Source organism: Stenella coeruleoalba (assembly GCF_951394435.1).
Source record: "Stenella coeruleoalba genome assembly, chromosome: 15".
NCBI classification, from domain to species: Eukaryota; Metazoa; Chordata; class Mammalia; order Artiodactyla; family Delphinidae; genus Stenella; species Stenella coeruleoalba.
Genome location: NC_137161.1, coordinates 71,257,052 through 71,284,010, shown reverse-complemented (window position 1 = coordinate 71,284,010; position 26,959 = coordinate 71,257,052). Strand labels below are relative to the sequence as shown.

The 26,959-nt window shown below is 49.2% G+C and overlaps 1 protein-coding gene across 1 annotated transcript in view; it reads left to right on the top strand.

The window, feature by feature from the left end:
* Positions 1 to 2,458: 2,458 nt before the first annotated feature.
* Positions 2,459 to 26,959, top strand: part of GSG1L (GSG1 like) — a 216,745-nt gene continuing 192,244 nt past the window's right edge. The window contains exon 1 of the mRNA XM_079899133.1: positions 2,459 to 2,963. Within this exon, the coding sequence (XP_079755259.1) occupies positions 2,612 to 2,963 (352 nt within the window). The 5' untranslated portion in view covers positions 2,459 to 2,611. The remainder of the gene's footprint in view (positions 2,964 to 26,959) is intronic.

Here is a 26,959-nt window from a genome sequence, read left to right as displayed (position 1 = left end):
CTCAGAGTAAATGCTGGAGTCCTTGTAACTGACTCCACACACGATGACCTGTCCCCTCCCCCCATCACCTCTCTACTCTCCCTGCTCACTCATCTCCAGCCACACCGCTTTCTCAGTTATCCCCTACCTCAGGGCCTTTGCACTGGCTGCTCCCTCTTCCTGGAACCTCCTTTCCTGGGATATCTCCAGGGCCTGCTCCCACCCTCCTTCAAGCCTTTGCTCCAATGTCAACTTCCCAGTGAGATCTCCTTGAAGCCCTGATTTAAAATCACAATCTGCTACCCTCACTTCTATCCTCCTCCCTGCTTTATTGTTCTCCTTGGCTCTTAACACCTGCCGACTCTACAACGTACTTATTAATGCTGTTCATGCTCTTTTCTCTCTGATGCTGAGCATCCAATGGGCACTCAGGGAGGGCAAGACTGTCTCAGATGGAAATTTCAAACCCCTCTGTGCTTCCTCTGGGTACTTCTTAAGAGAGTGTGGTCCCTGAGACATATGTCACTTGGGCTCTCCCGGCTTTGAATGCCCAGGACAGGGTTCCCAGCCTGTAGGTCCCTGAGTGCTACACATATGCACATGAACCACTGTTTCAAGCCAACATCTGAGGGACTGGTTTTCAAATGTGTACAGATACTCCTCCGATGAATATTGCTCGGCCGTTTAAAAGTGTCACTGAATTCTTTTCAGCTGTTTGGCCATGATGTATTTTCTCTCTCAACCAATACCCTCAATACTGAATGGAGGTCCTCCTCAAAAGAGCTGGGAACGCCTTGCCTAGGGCCAGAAAAGGGATCTAATGAACAAGTCTGGAGACCCTCGGCCATCCTTCATATGGGTTCCTGCCAGGAACGTTGCCTACAATTATTCTCACCTACCCCCAGGCAAAGTAGCACCAGCCGCCAAGGAGCACAGGCTCACCCACTAGAGTAAGGCAATTCATAATCCGTTAACCTTGAATTCTGCAGGCCCTGCCACTCCACGAGCAGGGGGCTGTTGGAGCAGTTCTCAGCTTGGGCAGAATTCAGATGAGCTCTTGTAATCAACATGCAATTGACTGTTGCACATCCTGGGCATCCGGGCACCCTGTGCTTTGCAGTGTGACGGGGCTTCAGGGGTCATGGTTATTTTAGAGCAGAGGTGGGGATGGAGCGTTCATAGTTGGGCAATCCCACCTTGCACAAGAGATCCTGAAAAGGTCTGTGTGAATTTAGTCCTCTGATCTTGGTTCAGATGTTAATAATAATAATAATGATGGCCAGCGTTTATTGAGCACGTACTATGTGCCAAGTGCTTTTTGCAGGTGTGATCTCATTCCGACAGCCCAATATTCCTCCACCTTTTTATAGATATGGAACTGAGACTCAGAAAGGTTTAGTACAATAACTTGTTCAAAGCCCACAGCTGGTCAAGCCCCAGGGTCGCCTGACCCCAAAGTCAGTATTCTTGACCTTTCTGTTCCCACCCCCCACCTTGGAGATTCTGGGTTGGCAGCCTCTGTAGGGCACCCCTGCCTGATAACTGCAACAACTTTGTGTCTGGTGTGGTACCTCCTTGGGTCATACTGCTAAGGATCTCAGGTGGGTGGGGGATGCCTGCATGGGGAAGTCCCATTCGTCATATCCAACACTTGGCATCCGGTGTGGCACACTTCTTTGCCACCCTTCGTGCCATACCATGCCATGATAAGGACCCCAGGTGACTGCAGCTTCATCCTGCCAGGGGAGCCTGTCCTGTTGGTTCACACAGCCCAAATCTCCCTGGGAGACCCCCAGGGGAAGCACAAGCCCTTTAGACTCTAAAACCCCGCATTTCTGGTGAGGTACCCCTCCTGACAGGTCCTGCAACTCCAGGATCAGTAATGAGGCATCCTTTTCAGTGGGCCCTGCTGCTTCTTGGGTGTGGGAAGCCCAAAAAACTCAACTCTGCAGCTCAGACTCTTTGGGGCTCCTTCTTGGGGCTCCCTACCGGGCCTCCGGGGGAGCGTGCTGCGGGTCCATGTTCCTCGTGGGGAGCCCCAGCAGGCTCTGCCCTTCTCTCCAGAGGGCGGGACTTCTCTGGTTCCTGCGTGAGATGACCCCTCCTGGCTGGTTTTGTTGCCTCACGTCCCCGGTGGGAAGCCTCTTTCTCCGAGAGCGCCTTCTCTGGCACTCTCTTTGCTTCTCAGACTCTCCACTCGGGTGCGGGTCTCTTTAGGGGGCGCCCTTCTCTGCCGGGCCCCCGCCAGCGCCCGGCGTGGGGCGCCCCCTCTCCCAGTGAGGGCGGGAACCAGAACAGTGTCGCCGGCCGCCTGCAGGTGTCTCCCCACGGAGGGGCGCGCGTCCCTGCGCCGTGGCCGCTGCCAGGCGCCAGCGGCTCCTCGCCGAGGTGCACTCGCGCTCCGGGCTCCGGGCGCGCAGGAGCCGCTCCGCCACCGCCCGCCCCCCGCGCCCCCCGTGCGCCGCGCCCCCACCCCGGGGGCGGGGGCATGGGCCAGCGCCGCGTCCGCCGCCGCCCATCGCAGGCGCCCGAGCCCCGGGGCGCGGCGGGCAGCGGCCGCTGACGCGGGGCGCCGGCTGCCAACTTCGCGCGCGGAGCTCCCCGGCGGCGCAGTCCCGGCGGCGCGGGCGGCATGAAGACGAACCGCCGCGGCCGAGCGCTCCTGGCCGTGGCCCTGAACCTGCTGGCGCTGCTCTTCGCCACCACCGCCTTCCTCACCACTCACTGGTGCCAGGGCACGCAGCGGGTGCCCAAGCCGGTCTGCGGCCAGGGCGGGAGCGCCAACTGCCCCAACTCGGGCGCCAACGCCACGGCCAACGGCACCGCCGCCCCCGCCGCCGCTGCCGCCGCCGCCGCCGCCGCCGCAGGGAACGGCCCCCCTGGCGTCGAGCTCTACAGCTGGGAGACAGGCGACGACCGATTCCTCTTCAGGAATTTCCACACCGGCATCTGGTACTCGTGCGAGGAGGAGCTCGGCGGGCTCGGTGAGTGAGCGGCGGCGCCCCGGGGCTCCGCTCCCGGCTCCCCCGGGCTGCGCGGCCCCGGCGCCCCAGACCCAAACCCGCGCTCCCTCCTCGCGCCCGGGACGGGGGCCCGCGCCACCGCCAGGACGCCGTGCCCCGCGCTCCGCAGGCTCGGCCGAACGTTCGGGGGCGGGGAGCGCGGTGGGCAGGTCCGGGGGTGTCGAATGATGGCGTTCGGGACGCTCCGCCGTTTCAAGGTTCGGGCAGAGCTTGTGCTCCTTACGAGCACCAGGCGCCTGTGGGGACGTCGCCGCGCCTTGGAGAGGCGCGTCTCCCGGCACCCACCCCGTTCCTTTCCGAGCCAGAACTCATCTCCACGCTCGCCCCTTCCCCCTCTTCCTTTCGCGGGGCACTGGCTACTCCCATCCATCCCTTCCCGCCTGGGGTGGCGGTGGTGTTGGCGCAGGGACTGTTGCTGTCAGCCGCCCCTTCCACCGCAGATCCACAGAGCCAGAAGCCGAGGGGCTCGTTCTTCCACCCCCATCCCCAGCCCGCACTAAACCGCTCCCGGACCGGGTTTGGGCAGCACGGGAGTGAGGAGTGGGGGCAGTCTGGTGGGTTCCCGGCAGGGAGCCCTTCGCGTCCCGGCCCCTGCCCGGGAGAATATGCGGCGGGAAAGCGGGACAGCTCGGCGAGGCTCGGATCAGAATTGGGGCGCGGGGTGGGGGGGACTCTTCAGAAGGCAGATCAAACTGTTCCCTCGGCCTCGCACCCTTTCCTGGACCTGCCGCCGGAGGCAGCCAGGGCCGGAGTAGGTGTCGCCGAGGCAGGCATTGAGGCTAGGGCAGGGCTCAGGGGAAAGCTGCCTGGCGGTGGTTGTACCACATGCTGGGGACGCTGGTCCACACCACCCGGTACCTCCCAGACGATGTTGCTCCGAGGCCAAGTCTGGGGACCCTCTTGAGTGGAATTGACCTCTTTGCCCAAGGTTAAAACTCCCCGTGCCTGCCTAGCTCTTCGATGTCAGTGTGGGCTATGTGTGTAGTCTCATGTAGACAGGAGTGGGCCACAACCGCTAGTTTGTCCTGAATACGGCGTTGGCCTGACTGGTTTAAAGGACAGAGGGAGGAAGGTGTGAAATGAACCCGGGGAGGCTGCTGCCTCTGCCTGGAATGCACTTCCCCACATCTTCCTTGGCTGGCTCCTCCTGAGCTCCAATGGGACTTCCTGACCCGCCTTCCCAGGCCGGGTCCCTTGGAGAGAAGACCTCCCTATCCCCCTTTGGAGGCAGGGTCTCCCCATCTTCGTAGCTCATCACCATTTTTATCTCCCCCATCACACTTGGCACACCTGAAGTTTTCTGGGGGCATGCCTTTGGTCACCAGCTTCTTGGCACCCTTACCCATTAGGATGTCACTCCATGAGGGCAGGGCCCCAGCCGTCTTGTTCATTGCCATGCCCAGTTTCTGGGTACCGTCTAGTGCATAGAAGGTCTTCAATACCTATTTGCAGGATAAATGTTGGATGAGGCTTCGGGACCGTGAGCCAGAGGCTTGCCGGGTTGCTGCCTGCTCTGTCTTGCCTGGAGGGGTGCCCCACTGAACTTTCCTGAGACCACCTGCTTCATGCCAGCTGTTTGCCAAAGACACTCCGAATAGGGTCCCACCCCTGACCAGTTTCACCCCATCAGACTCACTTCTGGTGTGCACTCAGGACTTGAATTTTTACTCTGGGATGTAATAATAATAATAATTTAATGATTTAATAATAATTAACCTTAAAGGACATCTTGGCTAAAATTCCCTGCTTTCCGCTCAGCCCAATCCTCTCCCATGGAGGCCTCGGAATGCCTCGTCCTGGGAAATATCTGCACCTTTTGGGGTGGGGTCCCCCCACCTCACCTCCGCCTCTCACCAAGTTTCTCCTTCGTGTAAAAACGCAGACTCCCTGCCCTTTCCTTTATGTACACACTTAAATCCAATGCTGTATCCTGCAGCGGAGTTCTCCTGTCTCTGCCCCATGGAGTGCCTGGGCCCTCACTGGCCAGCTGAGCCTCTCAATTGTTTGAGGTCTCTCCTAGCTTCTTCCTGGAGGTCACGCCCCCCAAGTCTTGCAGTTATTTTCCTGTAGCTTGTCCGTGTAGCTCCTCCAGGGCTTGATACAGGATGTTTAAAGCTAAGCATTGAAAAAATTGTTCATTAAAAACAATGCTAGCTCACGTTTATTGAGCCCTTCATGTGCACCAGACATTGTTAAAACGTCTCGCCGGCCGGATCTCGTTGAATCCTTGCCAACGCCCTTGTGGCAGACACTTCTATGGTGCCCATTTTTCAGATGAGGAATTCGAAGCTAAGAGAGGTTTTCGTCTGGCCTCACAGCTGATGAGGGGGCCTGAATTGTCTTCATGGGGCACAAAGGAATCAAAATGAAGTGATCAGGGAAGAGAACGGTACAGTTGGGGGTCAGAGAAAGGCGTGATCTGGGGGGGCTCAGCATAAGACCCTCACCCCCAGTCCTTGGTTAATAAAAACATTGATGGTTAGTTTGTTGGGTAAATGAACCAAACCCACAGTTTTCTCTTTCCTCTTGATCACTGTTGGCTAGAGATCGCCCCTCCCAGAAAATCACAATTTTCCTCCCTGGGAGCTTGGAAAATAGTTATCAGCCTGTCAGTGCTGGTGAGAAATTTGGGAGGTCTGAGCCAAGCTTTGGATGGTTTCCCCCACTGATCCTACAGTGCCCAAATCCTGCCCCTCCACGGTCACGGTACTGAAAGGGTGTCAGGAGGTACCTGGCCTCAAACTTTTGTTGCTATGACAACCTTTCTTCTGGGTTCTGCGACCATTTTAAAATTTATTTTCTACTTGAAGAGAAAAAAAAAACAACACCCCAACAGCCCTCCCCCGCAAACAAAATCCTGTCCTCCCCGCCAGAACATCAAGGACCAACTTCCTTCCCTCATGCCCATGAAACTACAGGGAAGGCTTTCTCCCTTTCTCTGCATTTTATGTTCACTCCAGTGAAAACACCAACCACGAACTACTAACCTCTCCGTGAGAAGCAGCTGCTCAATGTTCCTTCCTCTCAAACGCCTGTTTGGTAATTTCTTTCTGTGCTCAGAAAAACCTCTCCCCGTTCTGCGCAGCCACGGGGAAGTCTAATAAACCCTTTTCCCACACGAAAAATCTACGGCGTTCACAAAGAAAACTGCAGCCTGTCCTAAACAGACACAATCTCCCCAGACCCGGCACAAAGGAAGCTTTTCTCCTTCCTCCAAGAAGGAGCATCAGCCTCCTTCAACAAACAGAAAGAGAAGTGTGGCCTCGACGCAGAATTACCCCAAGCCCTTCACGCAGATTGGATCTCTCTGCTGGATTAGATGGTCGGAAGGCTCGGGTGGGTGCAGACGCAGGCACTGGGGTTGGAGGGGCAGCAGAGAAAGGCCTGGAGGGGTCACGAGTGAAGGTCTGGAGGCGGGCAGGTGGGGCTGGCGGGCAGGTGGCTGTGCTGACCGGGGAGCACAGGTGATGCTGGACTTCAGTCTCAGGGAGTGTGTGTTGGAACCTCAGGAAGTGGGTGGCTCCGGAGGACTGATGGGGTGGCAGGGTCTAGGAGGGCTTGTGAGCGTGGCTGGAGGGAAGTGGGATAGGGGCGGCCAGAGAGAAGGGAGAGGAGGAGCTGGACGTTTGGTGTCCCGACTCTAGACCCACTCTCTCCCCTGTCATGGGTGGGACAGTGCCCACTCTCTCTTGTGAAGGATGGATGCCACGCGCTGCCTCTTTTTAGCAGTGTGGTTTGGGTGAGGGCCTCAGTTTGCTGCCCTGGGGAATGGGGTTAGGGAGATCAGAGCAACTAGCAGCTGCTCATGGTGCAAGGATTCAGTGAAAGAGTGCAGGGAAGTGCCGGGCACCTGTTGGGTGTGTGAGTGCCCCTGGTCACCTCTGGGCTGCCAGCTGTCCGAGCCGCCCACGTCTCTCCTGTGGCCTTGGGCAGCAGCCTCCCCGCTTCCACCATTGCCCCCACCCCTGCCAGTCCCCTGGCCACCCTGCATCTGAGTGATCATCAGATCCTGTCTCTCCTTTGCACAGCCCCCCTCTGACAACTGCCCCCCCCCACTTAGAGTCAAAGCCACATCCTCCCCAAAGCTTGAGGCCCCGCGTGAAGGTGGCCCTCAGCCCCTCCCTGGCTACATGGCCTCTCTGCCTCTCTGGGGTCCTCTCCTTCTCCCGCCTGGTCACTGGCTTCTGCCACACTGGCTCCTGACACCAGGCACACTCCACCTCAGTGCCTTTGCACTGCCTTTCCCTCTGCCTGGAATGCTCTTCCCCCAGTTGGCCACAAGACGGTTTCTGGAAACTTCTTGAAGTCAGCTCTTTCCCAGCACCCCATTCAGTATTTATCTCCCCACGCTTTTGCTGCTTGATTTTTCTGCTAGCATTTGCCACCGTTGACTTTTCCTCAGTGTTCCTCATTTGTTTTGTGTGTGGTCCACCAGCTCCGTGAAGGTGGAGGTTGAGTTTGTGTTGTTTCACGGCTGGCTCCCCAGTGCTCAGGACACTGGCAGCAGTAGGTGTTCAGTCAACATTTGTGGGATAGATGTTGGTTGCTATGTCTGTTGTTCTTTGTGTCCGGTTCTCTGCCAGGCTCTAAGTGTCTTCTTATGCTGCAGGGAAGCAGGGGGCCCGGCCGGGGACCCCTCCCCTTCCGCTGAGGCTTCTGTTACATCTACCCCTCCTTACACACACACACACACACACACACACACACACACACACACACGCACACACACACACGCATGAGTGTGGGGCGGGCCCATAAGCCCTCAGGAGAAGACCCCTGCCACCCCCCTGCCTTTCTTGCTTCCCCTTCATTTCTACAGAAAACCCCAGCTCTTCTGTCCGTCCCTTATATCATGCTGCTACATTTTGACAAGTATGAGGACGCATGTGATGTCCCCAACCTGGGGACTTGCGGCGCTTGGGAATACGTTGGTGTAATATTAGACAGGCCAGGAGCAGCTGATACATGAAGAGTTGGACTTTGAAGGGCATGGCTTGAGCCCCCAAAAGTGTTACTTCCTTTTGTTCCCATAACAGCCCTATGAGGTAGGTGCCATGGTTACACCCGATGAGGAAACCGAGGCACAGAGAGGTGAAGTGACTTGTTCAAGGTCACACAGCTTCCAAGTGGCAGAGTTGTGATATGCAGAAGGCTCCAGAGCCTGGCTCTTGCCTGCGGTGCTGTGCTGCACCCCGTCCCCCCAACCCAGTTCACGCAGCCTCCCCAGGCACCTCTAAGAGGCCTCACTGAGAAGGACGCTGCACCAGGCGTCATGAGCCCTGGGTTCAAGTCCAGCCTCCAGTGCCAACTTGCTGAGTGACTTTAAACAAGTCACACTCCCTCTCTCTGTGGCCTTTTCTTTCCTTATGTGTAAAATGAGGGTTTGGTTTTGTTTTTTGTCTGGTTGATGGAGGCGGCAGAGCACCCCAGGACCACAGGCCTTGTGGTCAGACAGTTCAGGCTCCAGCCACCATGCCACCACTCACCTGCTGTGTGACCTCTGGCAGGGGCTTGCCCTCTCTGGGCCTCAGTTTCCTTGGCTGGGACAAGAGGACGATGATATCTGCCTCATGATAGTGTCCTTGGAGTTAAAGCAAGATAACGTGGATGCTTGGCTGGTACACAGCAATCACTCAATAATGGAGCTTTTGGTGACCTGACCTCGTGTCAGAGGCTGCAGACCCATGGCCATCGGGTCAGATCCAAACTGTCCATCTGTTTGTTTGGCCCTGCAGGGTCTTCAGCATCTTTGAATAAGTTGCCAGTATTTGAAAATTGAGACACTTCACAGAAACACCTGGATTTATGGCTTTTCTCAAAAACCTGGCAGATCCATCAGCACTGGGCCCAGGTTCCTGTGGGAGTGGCAGCTGACCCTTCTGGGAGTCCATCGCCCGCCCCTCCTCACTACTGAGGTAACTTTGCCACCTTCCCGGCGCTCAGGACCCAAGCCTTGGGGTCCTCCTTGGTGCCTCTTGCTCTCACATCCCACGTCTCAGCCATAGGTGAATCCTGTCAGCTCTTCAGTCAGAATCCAGCTCCTGCCTGATCACGTTCCACCAGCTCTGCCCTGGCCGGGCTCCTGGTGCCTCTCCGCTGGACTAGGGCAGTAGCCCCTCCCTGGGCTCCCTGCTCCTGCCCTTGGCCCCCCACCATCTGCTCTCCACCCAGCAGCCAGAGGAATCCTGTTAAATCCGTCAGGTCACTTCCCTCCACTGCTCAGGGCCCTCCTGTGCATCTCATCTCGCTCAGTTACAGCCAAACATCCTCCAAAGCCTGTGGGCCCTTTGAAATCTGCCCCTATTGCCTCTGACCATCTCTCCCCGCAACTGCTCTGCTCCAGCCATACCAGCCTCCTTGCTGGTCCTTGAACAGGCCAAGACCTCCTGCCTCAGGGCCTTTGCACTTGCTGTTCCTTCTGTGTGGGAACTCTTCTCCCAGCTGTCTGCCAGGCTCCCTCCCTTCTCAGGCAGGTCTCTGCTCAAAGGTTCTCTTCTCAGTGAGACCTTCCCAGACCACACGATGTATATCAGTGACCTCACCACCCCCAAGCACTTCTCCCTCCTTCCTTATTCCCCCATCACTCTCATTATCGTCTTACCCACTACATATCACACTCATTTATCTTCTTCCTTTCATTAAAAAAAATTTAAAAGATTTTTATTGGAGTCTAGTTGATTTACAATGTTGTGCTAGTTTCTGCTCTACAGCAAAGTGAATCAGTTATACATATATCCACTCTTTTTTAGATTCTTTTCCCATATAGGTCATTACACAGTATTGAGTACAGTTCCTGTGCTAAACCGTAGGTCCTTATTAGTTATCTATTTTATATAGAGTAGTGTGTATATGTCAATCCCAATCTCTCAATTTATCCCTGCCCCCCTTTCCCCCTTGGTAACCATAAGTTTGTTTTCTATATCTGTGACTCTATTTCTGGTTTTCACTTGTCTTCTTTATGATGTCTCTGCCCTGCACGGATGCTAGCTCCATGGTGGCAGGACTTGGTCCATTTCACGTAATGCCATATCCCAGAAACTAGACGAGCTGGCTTTGAGTAAGGGTTTGGTGAATACGTGTTGAAAGCATTTGGGATTCTAGGACCTTCTCAGGACTTGTGTGTGCAGTGAGAGGCCCCAAGCTCTGTGCCCATCATTCCCATGGACTTGTCAGATATTCCTTCTTCCCTCTTCCCTCCCCTGTTCTGCTCCCAAGAAGAGGTATTTAGTGGGCTGCTGTGAAGGGCTGAGGGGGTTCACTATGGTCATCCTCCCTGTTTAAATCCTGGGGTACCAGACTCAGAACCATCTTGCAGGGATGCCGTGACCTTGGGCCTCTGTGCTGCCTGTGGGACCATCCGCGGTGGTTAAGCTCTTCTGGTCCCAAGTGATAGAAGCAGACTCAGGCCCACTTAAGGATAAAGGGGAGGTTTTTTTTTTTGTGGTACGTGGGCCTCTCACTGTTGTGGCCTCTCCCATTGCGGAGCACAGGCTCCGGACGCACAGGCTCAGCGGCCATGGCTCACGGGCCCAGCCGCTCCGCGGCATGTGGGATCTTCCCAGACCGGGGCACGAACCCGTGTCCCCTGCATCGACAGGTGGACTCTCAACCACTGCGCCACCAGGGAAGCCTGGGGAGTTTTTAAGAAGGATGATGCTGCTGCCTACAGAATCCAGGCAAAGGTCTTGGAGGTCAGAGCCGGGACCTTCTGGGCTCCTGGAGGCCAGAGTTGACGAGTCCTTCCTCAGGTCTAGAGCCACCAACTAAAATCCTACAGGGGCCAGATTGGAAACCAAAGAGAGTAAACATACAGGGAGTGCAGGGGACTGTGGGGAACCGGGAGTGTCTGCCTGGCCTAAAGCGGCAGCTACTGTTCAGCTCCAGGTGACCATTATCATTGGGGGAGGGGAGACCGTGTGGTACCAAGTTGTCCATTTTGTCAACACTCCAGGTTTTTATACCAAACCTCTTTTTTTAAGTAAGAATTGATACCTGCCACTTTTATTTGTTTTATTCTTTCTCTGTTAGGAAAACGTTAACAGGAGATGGATATTTATTAATAAAGTAATACATTTGTAGATGAATGGTTATTATAAGAGCAATTGAAATAATATAGTTTTATTAAATCATGGAAATAGATGAACAGAAACTTATTTATATTAAAAATTGTAGATTTTACATTTTAAAAAATTTAGCTAAGTTGTTGAGGTATATTAGCTTGTTTTTATTTAAAATTTTTGAAAAATTGAAAATATTTCAAGTGTAATTTCTCAAATTTTGTTTTGACATATATACCAAACTTCTTGATGGTTGAAATTTGGCAATGAATTCAATTAAAAATAAGAAGCCCGCTCTGCAGGCCCAAAGCCAACACTTATGAGGGATGAGCAGACCCTGTCCTGCCAGTTTGCAACTTCTAAGCCAGAGCTCTGTTGTTCATGTGATTGGAGTCCCAGCTCCTTGTTTCCATGGTTACTGGTTCATGGTCTTGAGAGACAGTCTGATTGGACAGTGTGGTGCTGGTGGCCATGATGGCTGGTCCAGTCTGCTCTGTTCTGGGAGTGGAGATGTAGGATTACACAACTCCATTCTGTGGATAGAGGGAAGGGGAAGCCAGGGGAATAGGTAGGGGCTTGGGCAGACATCCCCAAAGGAGTCGACCCTGTTAGGCAGGACACCAGGACTCACTGAAAGTGAGGGAAACTCACCTGAAATGGGTTTAAGGAAACAAACAAACAATTTATGGTTGCTCTTTTTTAAAATTTTTTTTTATTTTTTAATACAGCAGTTTCTTATTAGTCATCAATTTTATACACATCAGTGTATACATGTCAATCCCAATCGCCCAATTCATCACACCACCATCCCCACCCCCCCGCGACTTTCCCCCCTTGGTGTCCATACGTTTGTTCTCTACATCTGTGTCTCAACTTCTGCTCTGCAAACCGGTTCATCTGTACCATTTTTCTAGGTTCCACATACATGCGTTAATATACGATATTTGTTTTTCTCTTTCTGACTTACTTCACTCTGTATGATGGTCTCTAGATCCATCCATGTCTCAATTTCATTACTTTCTATAGCTGAGTAATATTCCATTATGTACCACATCTTCTTTATCCATTCATCTGTTGATGGGCATTTAGGTTGCTCCCATGACCTGGCTATTGTAAATAGTGCTGCAATGAACATTGGGGTGCATGTGTCTTTTTGAATTATGGTTTTCTCTGGGTATATGCCCAGTAGTGGGATTGTTGGGTCATATGGTAATTCTGTTCTTAGTTTTTTAAGGAACCTCCATACTGTTCTCCATAGTGGCTGTATCAATTTACATTCCCACCAACAATGCAAGAGGGTTCCCTTTTCTCCACACCCTCTCCAGCATTTGTTGTTTGTAGATTTTCTGATGATGCCCATTCTAACTGGTGTGAGGTGATACCTCATTGTAGTTTTGATTTGCATTTCTCTAATAATTAGTGATGTTGAGCAGCTTTTCATGTGCTTCTTGGCCATCTGTATGTCTTCTTTGGAGAAATGTCTATGTAGGTCTTCTGCCCATTTTTGGATTGGGTTGTTTGTTTCTTTAATATTGAGCTGCATGAGCTGTTTATATATTTTGGAGATTAATCCTTTGTCCGTTGATTCATTTGCAAATATTTTCTCCCATTCTGAGAGTTGTCCTTTCGTCTTGTTTATGGTTTCCTTTGCTGTGCAAAAGCTTTGAAGTTTCATTAGGTCCCATTTGTTTACTTTTGGTTTTATTTCCATTACTCTAGGAGGTGGATCAAAAAAGATCTTGCTGCGATTTATGTCAAAGAGTGTTCTTCCTATGTTTTCCTCTAAAAGTTTTATAGTGTCCGGTCTTACATTTAGGTCTCAAACCCATTTTGAGTTTATTTTTGTGTTTGGTGTTAGGGAGTGTTCTAATTTCATTCTTTTACATGTAGCTGTCCAGTTTTCCCAGCACCACTTATTGAAGAGACTGTCTTTTCTCCATTGTATATCCTTGCCTCCTTTGTCATAGATTGGTTGACCACAGGTGCGTGGGTTTATCTCTGGGCTTTCTATCTTGTTCCATTGATCTATGTTTCTGTTTTTGTGCCAGTACCATATTGTCTTGGTTACTGTAGCTTTGTAGTATAGTCTGAAGTCAGGGAGTCTGATTCCTCCAGCTCCGTTTTTTCCCCTCAAGACTGCTTTGGCTATTTGGGGTCTTTTGTGTCTCCATACAAATTTTAAGACTTCTTGTTCTAGTTCTGTAAAAAATGCCATTGGTAATTTGATAGGAATTGCATTAAATCTATAGATTGCTTTGGGTAGTATAGTCATTTTCACAATATTAATTCTTCCAATCCAAGAACATGGTATATCTCTCCATCTGTTGGTATCATCTTTAATTTCTTTCATCAGTGTCTTATAGTTTTCTGCATACAGGTCTTTTGTCTCCCTTAGGTAGGTTTATTCCTAGGTATTTTATTCTTTTTGTTGCAATGGTAAATGGCAGTGTTTCCTTAATTTCTCTTTCAGACTTTTCATCATTAGTGTATAGGAATGCAAGAGATTTCTGTGCATTAACTTTGTATCCTGCAACTTTACCAAATTCATTGATTAGCTCTAGTAGTTTTCTGGTGGCATTTTTAGGATTCTCTATGTATAGTATCATATCATCTGCAAACAGTGACAGTTTTACTTCTTCTTTTCCAATTTGTATTCCTTTTATTTCTTTTTCTTCTCTGATTGCCGTGGCTAGGACTTCTAAAACTATGTTGAATAATAGTGGTGAGAGTGGACATCCTTGTCTTGTTCCTGATCTTAGAGGAAATGCTTTCAGTTTTTCACCATTGAGAATGATGTTTGCTGTGGGTTTGTCGTATATGGCCTTTATTATGTTGAGGTAGGTTCCCTCGATGCCCACTTTCTGGAGAGTTTTTATCATAAATGGGTGTTGAATTTTGTCAAAAGCTTTTTCTGCATCTATTGAGATGATCATATGGTTTTTATTCTTCAGTTTGTTAATATGGTGTATCACATTGATTGATTTGCATATATTGAAGAATCCTTGCATCCCTGGGATAAATCCCACTTGATCATGGTGTATGATCCTTTTAATGTGTTGTTGGATTCTGTTTGCTAGTATTTTGTTGAGGATTTTTGCATCTCTGTTCATCAGTGATATTGGTTTGTAATTTTCTTTCTTTGTAGTATCTTTTTCTGGTTTTGGTATCAGGGTGATGGTGGCCTCATAGAATGAGTTTGGGAGTGTTTCTTCCTCCGCAATTTTTTGGAAGAGTTTGAGAAGGATGGATGTTAGCTCTTCTCTAAATGTTTGATAGAATTCACCTGTGAAGCCATCTGGTCCTGGACTTTTGTTTGTTGGAAGATTTTTAATCACAGTTTCAATTTCATTACTTGTGATTGGTCTGTTCATATTTTCTATTTCTTCCTGGTTCAGTCTTGGAAGGTTATAGGTTTCTAAGAATTTGTCCATTTCTTCCAGGTTGTCCATTTTATTGGCATAGAGTTGCTTGTAGCATCTTAGGCTGCTTTGCATTTCTGTGGTGTCTGTTGTAACTTCTCCTTTTTCATTTGTAATTTTACTGATTTGAGTCCTCTCCCTCTTTTTCTTGATGAGTCTGGCTAATGGTTTATCAATTTTGTTTATCTTCTCAAAGAACCAGCTTTTAGTTTTATTGATCTTTGCTATTGTTTTCTTTGTTTCTATTTCATTTATTTCTGCTCTGATCTTTATGATTTCTTTCCTTCTTCTAACTTTGGGTTTTGTTTGTTCTTCTTTCTCTAGTTCCATTAGGTGTAAGGTTAGATTGTTTATTTGAAATTTTTCTTGTTTCTTGAGGTAGGCTTGTATAAACTTCCCTCTTAGAACTGCTTTTGCTGCATCCCATAGTTTTTTTTTTTTTTTTTTTTGCGGTACGCGGGCCTCTCACTGTTGTGGCCTCTCCCGTTGCGGAGCAACAGGTTCCGGACGCGCAGGCTCAGCAGCCATGGCTCAGGGGCGCAGCCGCTCCATGGCATGTGGGATCTTCCCAGACCGGGATACGAACCCGCGTCCCCTGCATCGGCAGGCGGACTCTCAACCACTGTGCCACCAGGGAAGCCCCCAGCTTTCTTTTGATTTCCATTGGCATGGAATATCTTTTTCCATCCCCTCACTTTCAGTCTGTATGTGTCCCTAGGTCTGAAGTGGGTCTCTTTAGACAGCATATAGATGGGTCTTGTTTTTGTTTCCATTCGGCAAGCCTGTGTCTTTTGGTTGGAGCATTTAATCCATTCACGTTTAAGGTAATTATCGATATGTATGTTCCTATTACCATTTTCTTAATTGTTATGGGTTTGTTTTTGTAGGTCCTTTCCTTCTCTTGTGTTTCCCACTTAGAGAAGTTCCTTTAGCATTTGTTGTAGAGCTGGTTTTGTGGTGCTGAATTCTCTTAGCTTTTGCTTGTCTGTAAAGCTTTTGATTTCTCCATCGAATCTGAATGAGATCCTTGCTGGGTAGAGTAATCTTGGTTGTAGGTTCTTCCCTTTCATCACTTTAAGTATATCATGCCACTCCCTTCTGGCTTGTAGAGTTTCTGCTGAGAAATCAGCTGTTAACCTTATGGGAGTTCCCTTGTATGTTATTTGTCATTTTTCCCTTGCTGCTTTCAATAGTTTTTCTTTGTCTTTAATTTTTGCCAGTTTGATTACTATGTGTCTCGGCGTGTTTCTCCTTGGGTTTATCCTGTATGGGACTCGCTGCACTTCCTGGACTTGGGTGGCTATTTCCTTTCCCATGTTAGGGAAGTTTTCGACTGTAATCTCTTCAAATATTTTCTCAGGTCCTTTCTCTCTCTCTTCTCCTTCTGGGACCCCTATAATGTGAATGTTGTTGCATTTAATGTTGTCCCAGAGGTCTCTTAGGCTGTCTTCATTTCTTTTCATTCTTTTTTCTTTATTCTGTTCTGCAGCAGTGAATTCCACCATTCTGTCTTCCGGGTCACTTATCTGTTCTTCTGCCTCAGTTATTCTGCTATTGATTCCTTCTCGTGTAGTTTTCACTTCAGTTATTGTATTGTTCATCTCTGTTTGTTTGTTCTTTTAATTCTTCCAGGTCTTTGTTAAACATTTCTTGCATCTTCTCGATATTTGCCTCCATTCTTTTTCCGAGGTCCTGGATCATCTTCACTATCATTATTCTCAATTCATTTTCTGGAAGTTTGCCCATCTCCACTTCATTTAATTGTTTTTCTGGGGTTTTATCTTGTTCCTTCATCTGGTACATAGCCCTCTGCCTTTTCATCTTGTCTATGTTTCTGTGAATGTGGTTTTTGTTCCACAGGCTGCAGGATTGTATTTTTTCTTGCTTCTGCTGTCTGCCCTCTGGTGGATGAGGCTATCTGAGAGGCTTGTGCAAGCTTCCTGATGGGAGGGACTGGTGGTGGGTAGAGCTGACTGTTGCTCTGGTGGGCAGAGCTCAGTAAAACTTTAATCCGCTTGTCTGCTGATGGGTGGGGCTGGGTTCCTTCCCTGTTGGTTGTTTGGTCTGAGGCGACCCAACACTGGAGCCTATCTGGGCTCTTTGATGGGGCTAATGACAGACTCTGGGAGGGCTCTTGCCCAGGCGTACTTCCCAGAACTTCTGCTGCCAGTGTCCTTGTCCCCACGGTGAACCATAGCCACGCCCCTCCTCTGCAGGAGACCCTCCAACACTAGCAGGTAGGTCTGGTTCAGTCTCCCTCGGGGTCACTGCTCCTTCCGCTGGGTCCCGATGCACACATTACTTTGTGTGTGCCTCCAAGAGTGGAGTCTCTGTTTCCCCCCATCCTGTCGAAGTCCTGCAATCAAACCCCATGAGTCTTCAAAGTCTGATTCTCTAGGAATTCCTCCTCCTGTTGCCTGACCCCCAGGTTGGGAACCTGATGTGGGGCTCAGAACCTTCACTCCAGCGGGTGGACTTCTGTGATATAAGTGTTCTCCAGTCTGTGAGTCACCCACCCAGCAGTTATGGGATTTGATTTTACTGTGATTGTGCCCCTCCTACCGTCTCATTGTGGCTTCTCCTTTGTCTTTGGATGTGGGGTATCTTTTTTGGTGAGTTCCAGTGTCTTCCTGTCGATGATTGTCCAGCAGCTAGTTGTGATTCTGGTGTTCTCACAAGAGGGAGTGCGCGCGCGCCCTTCTACTCCGCCATCTTGGTTCCTCTCCTATGGTCGCTCTTGATAGGAGGTCTCCTAAGAAGAGTCTGGGGTTGTGTCACGGCTGCATCACAGTGTTATTGGGAATTTCTCTTTCCAGCCCTTGGCCCTGCTTCCTTCTGGATTAGCTTCATGCTCAAGTGCGCTCTCCCACTGTGGTCAGCCCCCAAAGCTTTGAGCTCACCTCCTGTCCTTCCAGTAACTTCAGGGCAAAAAGAGTTCCTCCTCCCCAAAGTTCCAAACAAAAGTCCCAGAACTGGTTCTCATTGGACCAACTTGGACTGAATGGATGGGTGTGGCCCGAGGGGTAGATGGTGTTGATGAGGACGGGTCCCCCTAAGCCGTGAGGCCTGAGAGTGGAAGAGGGGAATGTCAGTTGGCGCTTGGCTCAGCAATGCTGTGTAACAGCAAAACCTCAGGGGCAGACAGTTGTAAGCCTTTACTTAGCTCAAGAGTCTGTGGGTCCACATTTAGGTTGGGCCTAAAGGTTAGGTAACTCACACGTGTGCTGGTCGCTGGCTGTTGGCTGGAGTGAAGGAGGCAGCTGGGCCACGTGCCTCTTGTCCTTCAACAGGCTGGCCTGGGCATGTTCTCAGATGGTGTCAGAAATGTAAAAGCCAGAGCAGGCCAAATCGTGCAGGTGCTTTCCACGCCTCTGCTTACGTTACATTTACTTACATCCCATTGGCCTGGAGTCACTGTCGGGGGGCACCACAGAGTTATAATGGCCAAGGGCATGGATACAGGAGGGGTGAAGAATTGGGACCATTAAAGCAATCACTGTATCGTAGGTGGTTCGTCAAAATCGGGGACTCGTCCCAGTAAGAGGGGAAATAGATGCTGGTCAGATAAGAATAACAGATGCCCCCTACTTACACAACGAGGATACATCTGGGAGCTGAAGGAGTTTGTGGCCATGCCCTCCATCCCTGGCCTAATTCCTTTTTAGCCAAGACACTGCAGCTGTTCTTGAGTCAGAGGTTCTTAACTGTGTGGGGCTCTGGGGCTCTGTGATGCTGGGATGAAGCCAGGGGCCTCTATCCAGAGAAATGCATCCCCCTAAACACACAATTTGGACTACAGTTTCCCGAGGCCCACACTGGAGACCACATCAGGTTGAGAACCTCTGATTCATCTGGTGTTTCCCAAAGTTGGCTGTGCCCCAGAGTCATCTAGAGAACTTGTTAAAATACAGATTCCCAGGGTCTTGCCCTTGGGCTTACTGCCAGATGGGTCTGGGGTGAGGTCCAGGGATCTGTATTTCCCCAGGGGTTTCCAGAACACAGCAGGCATGGGCACCAGTGTTCCCATCCAGGCCTCTCATTCTGCATCTGGGAGGGAGGCAGCAGGAAGGGCTAGCGCAGAGCGTGGCGCAGAGCATGACGGCCAGCCCACCTCAGCCTCCTGCTCCCTGCTGTGCCTTGCTGCTTCCCTCCACTTCCAGCCGCATCGAGCTTATTTCCCACCACCGGGCGTTTGCTGTTCCCTTCCTCTAAATATGAAGAACTTGTCTCAGCTGTCACGTCCGCAGACCCTCCCCAAGCCCCAGCCCTCACTGCGGTGTCCTCCCAAGGTCTCTTTTCTTCACAGCACTTACCACTCACTGAAATGACATTGTTTTTTTTATTTCTGTGCACATTTACGATTTGTACCTCTCATCCTAAAGTGAGCAGCTCAGAGCAGACCAGAGACCACGTTCAGCTTCTCACCGTGGTGTCCCAGAACCAGAATGCAGTGGTCCTTAGGAAGTGGCAGAATCCCTTTGGGTGGGAGAGCTGATACCCAGGGTCTCAATGTCCCAGGATGTGGGTCTTCCATGGGATGTGCACGTTATCTTGGACATGCTTAAAGCAAAATTAAGCATTGAGGGCTGCCAGGAGGGCCAGGTTGTGTGTGTGTGTGTGTGTGTGTGTGTGTGTGTGTGTGTGTGTGTGTGTGTGTGTGTGTGTGTGTAGGGGGTAGAAGGTGGCAAGCAGGATCGGCCAGCCGAGCACAGAGGCCTTCCTGGCCAGGGGGGAGTGCCCCACGGCCCCCCAGGCCTGTTCCAGAGGGTGGAGCCCGGGGCTCCAGGACTTTCCAGGTGCTGGTCAGAGGTGAGGAGAGGCCCTCAGCACACTTGGAGTGGAAGCCTGGGCAGGCTCGCAGGACTCTGAGGAAGATGTGGTCTGGATGGGGACAGAGGTTTAGAGCAGAGCAAGCAGGAGATTTTCCTCTTCTGAGTTTTCAGAGGAAACGTGGTTCTCAGTTTCCCCATCTGACAAGTGGGGTGATAGTCCTGAGCTCTTGGACCAGCTCCTTCCTGTGATTCCTGGTTGCTTAAATCTACTCTAACTGGGAGGCCAGAATCACTGTCAAAAAATGAATACGGTGGCACTGGCCTCTGTCATTAGATTCTAGCTGGGTGCTGGCGTTGGCAAGGTGTGAGAGGTGGCCTGGCCCCAACCTGCCCACACTGAGGCTGCCTCCTAGTGGCTTTTGGACAACTTGACTGCAGGCTCCTCTCTCAGGGGCTGCCCCCTTCCTGCTGGTGGACACCAGCGGTGGGTGTCCTAGCTCCACCTTCTGGGAGCTGAGCTGGAGCCTGGGGGAGGGGCAGTGGCTGTGGGGGCCTGGTCCTGTGTCCCAGTGTCCCAGGGAGTGGGTCAGAGATGGCAGATACACCCAGCATATGGGAGGGACCCAGGGAAAGGCTGAGATCAGACAGAGGAGCCAGGAAGGGAGGTAATGAAAGAGGGTGACAGAGACAGAGAAAGGGGACACATACAGGTGGGGTGAGAGCGGGAGTGGGGGGAGCGAGGCAGAGAGACACACAGATACAGAGAGAGACACAGGGATGCAGAGAGAGTCACAGACACAGGGATACACATACAGATGATGGAGAGACACAGGGATAAACACAGAGACGGAAACCAGGAGAGAAAAAGAGAAACGGAAAGGGAGAGATACAGTGAGAGAGAGAAACACACACAGACACAGACAGACAGACAGACAGACAGACACACACACACACACAGACAGACAGACACACACACACACACACATGCACAAGAGCAGGCCTGAGGAGCTGGGAGGAGAGGCGAGTGAGGGGAGCCTGAAATAGCCCCCGGGAGGCGGGAAGGAGCACATATGGCCCCTTCTTGCTGCTCTTTTCCAGGACAGCTGCGTCCATGGCGAGAGGAGGCGGCTCTGCCCAGGGGCCTCAGCTCCTGGTGACCAGCAGGTGGGAAAGGCGGGGCAGCCAGGCCAGTCCCTCCCCCAGGCTCCTCCCTCCTCCTGCCTCCATCCCTCCGCTGCTGGTGGGAGTGGGTGGGCCTGAGGGGCTTCTGCCCATCACGGCTCTCCAGCCCTTCTCTGAACTGTCACAAGTCAATAATAATGATGACTCATGTATGAGAATAATAAAAACATCTTAGCAAAACTATGGTATTTTTTCCTCACATCTTTATTGGAGTAGAATTGCTTCACAATGTTGTGTTAGTTTCTGCTGTATAACAAGGTGAATCAGCTATACGTATACATATATCCCCATATCCCCTCCCTCTTGAGCCTCCCTCCTACCCTCCCTATCCCACCCCTCTAGGTCCTCACAGAACATCGAGTTCATCTCCCTGTGCCATGCAGCAGCTTCCCACTAGCTATCTATTTTACATTTGGTAGTGTATACATGTCAGTGCCATTCTCTCACTTCACCCCAGCTTACCCTTCCCCCTCTGTGTCCTCAAGTCCATTCTCTACGTCTGCGTCTTCATTCCTGCCCTGCCACTAGGTTCATCAGTACCGTTTTTTTTAGATTCCATGTATACGTGTCAGCATACGGTATTTGTTTTTCTCTTTCTGACTTATTTCACTCTGTATGACAGACTCTAGGTCCATCCACCTCACTACAAATAACTCTGTTTCGTTCCTTTTTATGGCTGAGTAATATTCCATCGTACATATATGTGCCACATCTTCTTTACCCATTCATCTGTTGATGGACACTTAGGTTGCTTCCCTGTCCTGGCTATTGTAAATAGTGCTGCAGTGAACATTGTGGTACACGACTCTTTTTGAATTATGGTTTTCACAGGGTATGTGCCCAAGAGTGGGATTGCTGGGTCATATGGTAGCTCTGTTTTTAGTTTTTTAAGGAACCTCCATGCTGTTCACCATAGTGACTGTATTAATTTACATTCCCACCAACAGTGCAGGAGGGTTGCCTTTTCTCCACACCCTCTCCAGCATTTATTGTTTCTAGATTTTTTGATGATGGCCATTCTGACTGGTATGAGGTGATTCCACTCTGTGGTTTTGATCTGCATTTCCCTAATGATTAGTGATGTTGAGCATCCTTTCATGTGTTTGTTGGCCATCTGTATGTCTTCTTTGGAGAAATGTCTATTTAGGTCTTCTGCCCATTTTTGGATTGGGTTGTTTGTTTTTTTGATATTGAGCTGCATGAGCTGCTCGTACATTTTGGAGATTAATCTTTTATCAGTTGCTTCGTTTGCAGATATTTTCTCCCATTCTGAGGGTTGTTTCTTTGTCTTAAAACTATGGTATTTTATTAGTCATTCACAGCCTAAGTAAACTCAGTACGTGGGAGGCAGCTTCTCCGCAAGTCAACTGGATCTGTACCCTTGTCGCCTCTGGGACACACTTGTGGAGCCTCCCCTCCCCTCTGTCCCCCTTTCTCTCTGGGCCTCTGTCCACCCTGCTTTCTCTATCTGAGGGTGCAGCTCTGGAAGCTCTCCCGTCCGTCCCTCCCATGCTCTGGGCTGCTGGCTTCGTCCCCTGCTGCCCCACTCTGCCGAACCCCACCTCAGGAGAAATCTGGGTGGTCCTGGAAGAGGTGCAGAGGGAGGGAGACCCTCCCCAGACACAGCCGGGGTGGGAGAGGGTGGACACGAGTCTCAGTGTCTCCACTCAGTTGATACCTCTGCTCAGAGCTCTAACCAGCATCTCCAGTGAACAAGCTTCAACCCACCGCCTGTTCTTCTGCCCTCACCAGCTGGGGTAGGCTGGGTCACTCTGCCCTGATCATCTGCAAATCCGGGAGGGTTCAGACAACCCTGGGGGCTCTGTTCCCTGCTGTCCCCATCAGGGACTCAGGTAAAAGAGCCTCTGTCTCCGGGTTCCTTGGCTGTAGGAGCAGGAAAGGGGGATGAGTTTCTGCCCAGAAGTGCCTCATGCCATTCGGCTTGCATGTCATTGGCCAAAGCAAGTCACATGGCCATAGCTAATCTCCTTGGGGGCTGGAGCGTTGCTATCCTGCCAGGCGCCTAGAAAGCGGAGGACTGGGAAGATTGGTGACACCATGAAAGGCTACCTCACCCTCACCTGTCCCTCTCAGCTCCATCTCAAGAAACAATAAAGGACAATGCCATCTTTCCCAGGCAAAACCTTGGAGTCCTCTTTAACTCCTCTCTCTGTCTCTCTGTGTCTCTGTCTCTCTCTCTCTCACACACACACACACACACACCCCACCACCGCTATCACCACCACCACCACCATTCAATCCATCAGCAAATCCTATTGGCTTCTTTTAAAAATACTTCCAGAGTCCAACTGTTTCTCCCTCTCTCCTCTGCCACCCTGGTCCGAGCCAGAACCATCTCTTACCTGGACGACTCCAGCCCCCCCCCACTGGTCCTCCTGCCTCACGTGTCCCTACAGTCTGCCGAGGGACCGTACTACACATCAGACCTCATTCCTCTGCTTAAGCCCTCTAGTGGCTCCCATCTCACTTGGGTGTAGCCAGAGTCCTCCCAGTGGCTGCAAGATGTAACTTGTCCCTGATGTCCCTCTGCCTCGTCTCTCACTACATACTTTCTTGTTTCCTCAGCTCCAGCCCTGCTATCCTCTGGGCTTTTGCACAGATGCCCCAGGCATGTGCCTGCCTCAGGGCCTTTGCACTTGCAGTTCCCTCAGCCTGAACACTCTTCCCTGAGATTTCTGCCCCCTCACTTTAATAAAATGCCTCCTTTCGTTTGAGATCTTTTCTGGTCACCCTATTTAAAATTGCGACCCCAGCACACCCTCTTCCACCACTCAGCTTAATTTTTTTTTCATAACACTTTTCCCTTGTGACATTCTATCAGTCCCTGGACCTACCTCAATGACCCAGGGATCTGCCAGCCACACTCTGAGAACCACTAGCTGCTTAACTCTGTTTTATGGCCAAGGACACTCAGGTCTCTGCAGGGGAGCAGACCTCCTGTAAACCACACCTGTCACTAGCAGAGCTGGTGCTGGGTCCTGGACCGCATCCCCCTCAGCCCTGGCTTCTAGTTGCTGGTCTTCGATTATCCCTTGAAGATCCACAGACCTTGACATCTAGTTTCCTGACTTTTGCTCTATTTGTCAGAAGAGCTGTTATTTAAAAAATGGCACTCCCCGGCCTCCCCAAAGCCACATGGTGGGAAGTTGGAAAACTTCAGATTTTTATTCATTCTTTCATTCATGTTCATGAACACCTGCTATGTTCTTTCTAGGTTTTGTTTAGGTGCAGACATTACGGCAGCAAGCAAGACATGAAGCTTTTAATCTCATGGAACTTACATTCTAGAGCAGGGAAAGAGTAAGAGGTTGTTTATATATTTGTGCATTTACTGAGGCCACTGTGGATTCAGTGGTGAACAAGACAGACAAAGGCTCTGACTTCACGGAGCTTACGTTCTAGGGGGGACGGACAATGAGAATGGTTTTATCGCTCATCATGGCTTATGCAGCGCCAGATTCCCTGGGACTCAGGGGCCAGGGAAGCAGTTGGACCCCCTGAGGGCTAACAGGCCACTCACTGCTTCCACGTGTGTTCTTAATTGCATAAGCCAGTCACATCTCTGTGACTTTTCAAGGCTGATTTTTAAAAAATTTTTAATTGAAGTGTAATTGATTTACAATGTTGTGTTCGTTTCTGGTGTGCAGCAACATGACTCAGATATATATATATATTTTTTTCTTTTTCAGATTCTTTTCCATTATAGGTTATTACAATATATTGCATATAGTTCCCTGTGCTATACAGTAGGCCCTTGTTGTTTATTATGTTTTATTTTATTTTTTAATCTGTGGTAGAGTCAGAATACTCACTGTCTTTAATGGAGTTTTTAAAATTGAAGTATAGTTGATTTACATATCATGTTAGTTTCAGTTTCAGGTGTACCGCACAGTTATATGTGTGCGTGTGTGTGTGTGTGTGTGTGTGTGTGTGTATTCTTTTTCAGACTCTTTTCCCTTATAGGTTATTACAAAATATTGAGTATAATTCCCTGTGCTATATAGTAGGTCCTTGTTGGTTATCTATTTTATATATAGTGGTGTGTATCTGTGAATCCCAAACTCCTAATTTATCTCTCCCTGCCTTTCCCCGTAATTTAAGTTTGTTTTCTATGCCTGTGAGTCTGTTTCTGTTTTGTAAATAAGTTCATTTGTATCATTTTTTTTAGATTCCACATATAGGTGATATCATATGATATTTGTTTTTCTCTGTCTGACTTACTTCACTCAGTATGACAATCTCTAGGTCCATCCATGTTGCTGCAAATGGCATGATTTCATTCTTTTTTATGGCTGAGTAGTATTCCATTGTATATACGTACCACATCTTCTTTATCCATTCATCTGTCAATGGGCATTTAGGTTGCTCCTCAAGCCTGTTCTTCATTCCCCCTCTAATGGTGTTGGAGTAGGGTTTTGAGACCTGTGGTCATCTTCCCGTATATGAGCCCTCCCCTGCTGGCCCAGTTGTCCTGACCCTTGAAGTATTTTCCAGGATAGTTATTTCCATCTTGAAAGATTTGTCCTCCTTTGTAATAAGAGGTTATTTGGAAGGATTTTCTGGAAGCTATCCTCTTATCTTCTTTGGTTTTCATTCATTCAGACATGTTTTTTGAGCATCTACTCTGTGCTGGGTCCTTTCCTCTATACCAGGAATGCTTGATGAACTCGATGAATGAGGTCCCTGCTCACAAGAAGCTCACATTCCAGTGGAGAGAGAGAAAATAAATAAGTTTAAAAGGGATAAAGCAATAATTTCATTTATTACCAATCAGTATAGACCTAAGTGCTATGAAGCAGGGTCATGAGGTAGCACCTGAGGGTGGAGTTCTTGATGGGGTGTCAGGGAAACTTCTTTGAAGGGGTGACATTTGAACTGAGACCTGAATGACTAGGATAAGGTGGCCACTCAGAGTTCTGGTGCGGGGGAGGGCATTCTAGGCAGAATAAGTTCATCCGTTTTCTACTTCTTGAGTTAATTTTTAGTGGATTGTATTTTCTCTGAAAATAATTTATTCATCAAAAGATTCGAACTTATTTGCATAAAATTTAGCAAAGTATTTTCTTATGATTAGAAGAAAAAGTCTCTCTTTGATGAGTTTCCTCTTTGTACTCCTAGTCCTGTGTATTTTTTTCTCTTTCTCTTGATTTACCTTGCTGAGATCTGCTCAGGGTGATAGGGGTCCTGGTGAAAATTGCTTCTCAGACCTTCCAGAAAGAGCAGACTGGCTTGAAATCTTTACATGGGATCTGAACTGAGATGTCATATCCTTGGGTTGGAGGCTCTGGTAATTTGTTCCAGCTTCCTCCCTTGTTTTTGGTCCAGGTCTTGCCACCTAGGCTGTTTTATTGCCCTCCTCCACTTTTTTTTTTTTTCCTCAAAGAAGCTATACTTTTGTATTTATAAATTCTATTTGTTCAAATTTCCTAATGCATCATTAAATTTCTTTTGGCTTACTTTTCTGAGGTTTGTTTTGTTAGTGTTTTCAAGTATTTGAGTTGAAAACTTTGTTTCCATAGTTAGAAAAAGAATGTGTTTAAGGCTATGAGTTTGCCTATGAGCACCACTTTGGTCATATCTTGTGAGTTTTAAAATGCATGGGACTTCCCTGGCGGTCCAGCGGTTAAGCTTCCATGCTTCCAATGCAGGGGACATAGGTTTGATCCTTGGTTGGGGAGCTAAGATCCAACATGCTGCATGGCCAAAAAAAAAAAAAAAAAAAAAAAAAAAAATGCAGTGCCTTTTCCAAAATTGTTTTCTAAAAATTCTGTAATTACAATTTTGTTTCTAGCAGTTCTGAAATTTCAGTTTTGTTTCTTCATTGATCCAAGAATAATTTAGTGGAGCATTAAAAATTTCCTGGTGCTTTGCCTTATTTGCTTAAATTTTTGTCATTAATTTCTAGTGTTACTGAATGTTGGAGGAGGTGGCCTGTGAGGTTCTACTTCATACTTTTTCCGGTAAAAGTTTTACTTGAAAAAGCGGGTAATTTCCCTGTATGTAAGGGAAAGCAGCTTTCCAGAATTTAGAATTTCAAGGATCATTTTGTTATTTATTTCTCTTTGCTTTCTTGATCTGTCAAAAGCTGGATGAGGTAGGTCAAAGTCTTTCTCTTCAATAGAATTCTTTCCATGTTTACTTGTGTTTCTGGTAGCTTTTGTTTTTATAAAGTTTGATTCTTTGTTATTCATCACAAAAAGATTTGTGACAGTTACATTTTCACTGTGGAATTGTGGATTTTATCTTTTGTCAAGATAAAATGACTACTTTCCCCTAGTGAATGCTTTTTGCCTTGGCTTCTGTTTTTTCATATTTTAATATCGCTCTCCCAGTTTTCTTTTATTTGTGTCCTCTTGCTGTATCTCTTTCTAGCCTTGTTATTTTAACTTTTTCACGTCTTTCTGTTCGGCGCATATCTGGTAAGAACAGCATAGTTAGATTCTGTCTTTTGGTACAACCAAATGACATTTATTTCTACAGTCAATAAATTTGATCTCATCTCTCTC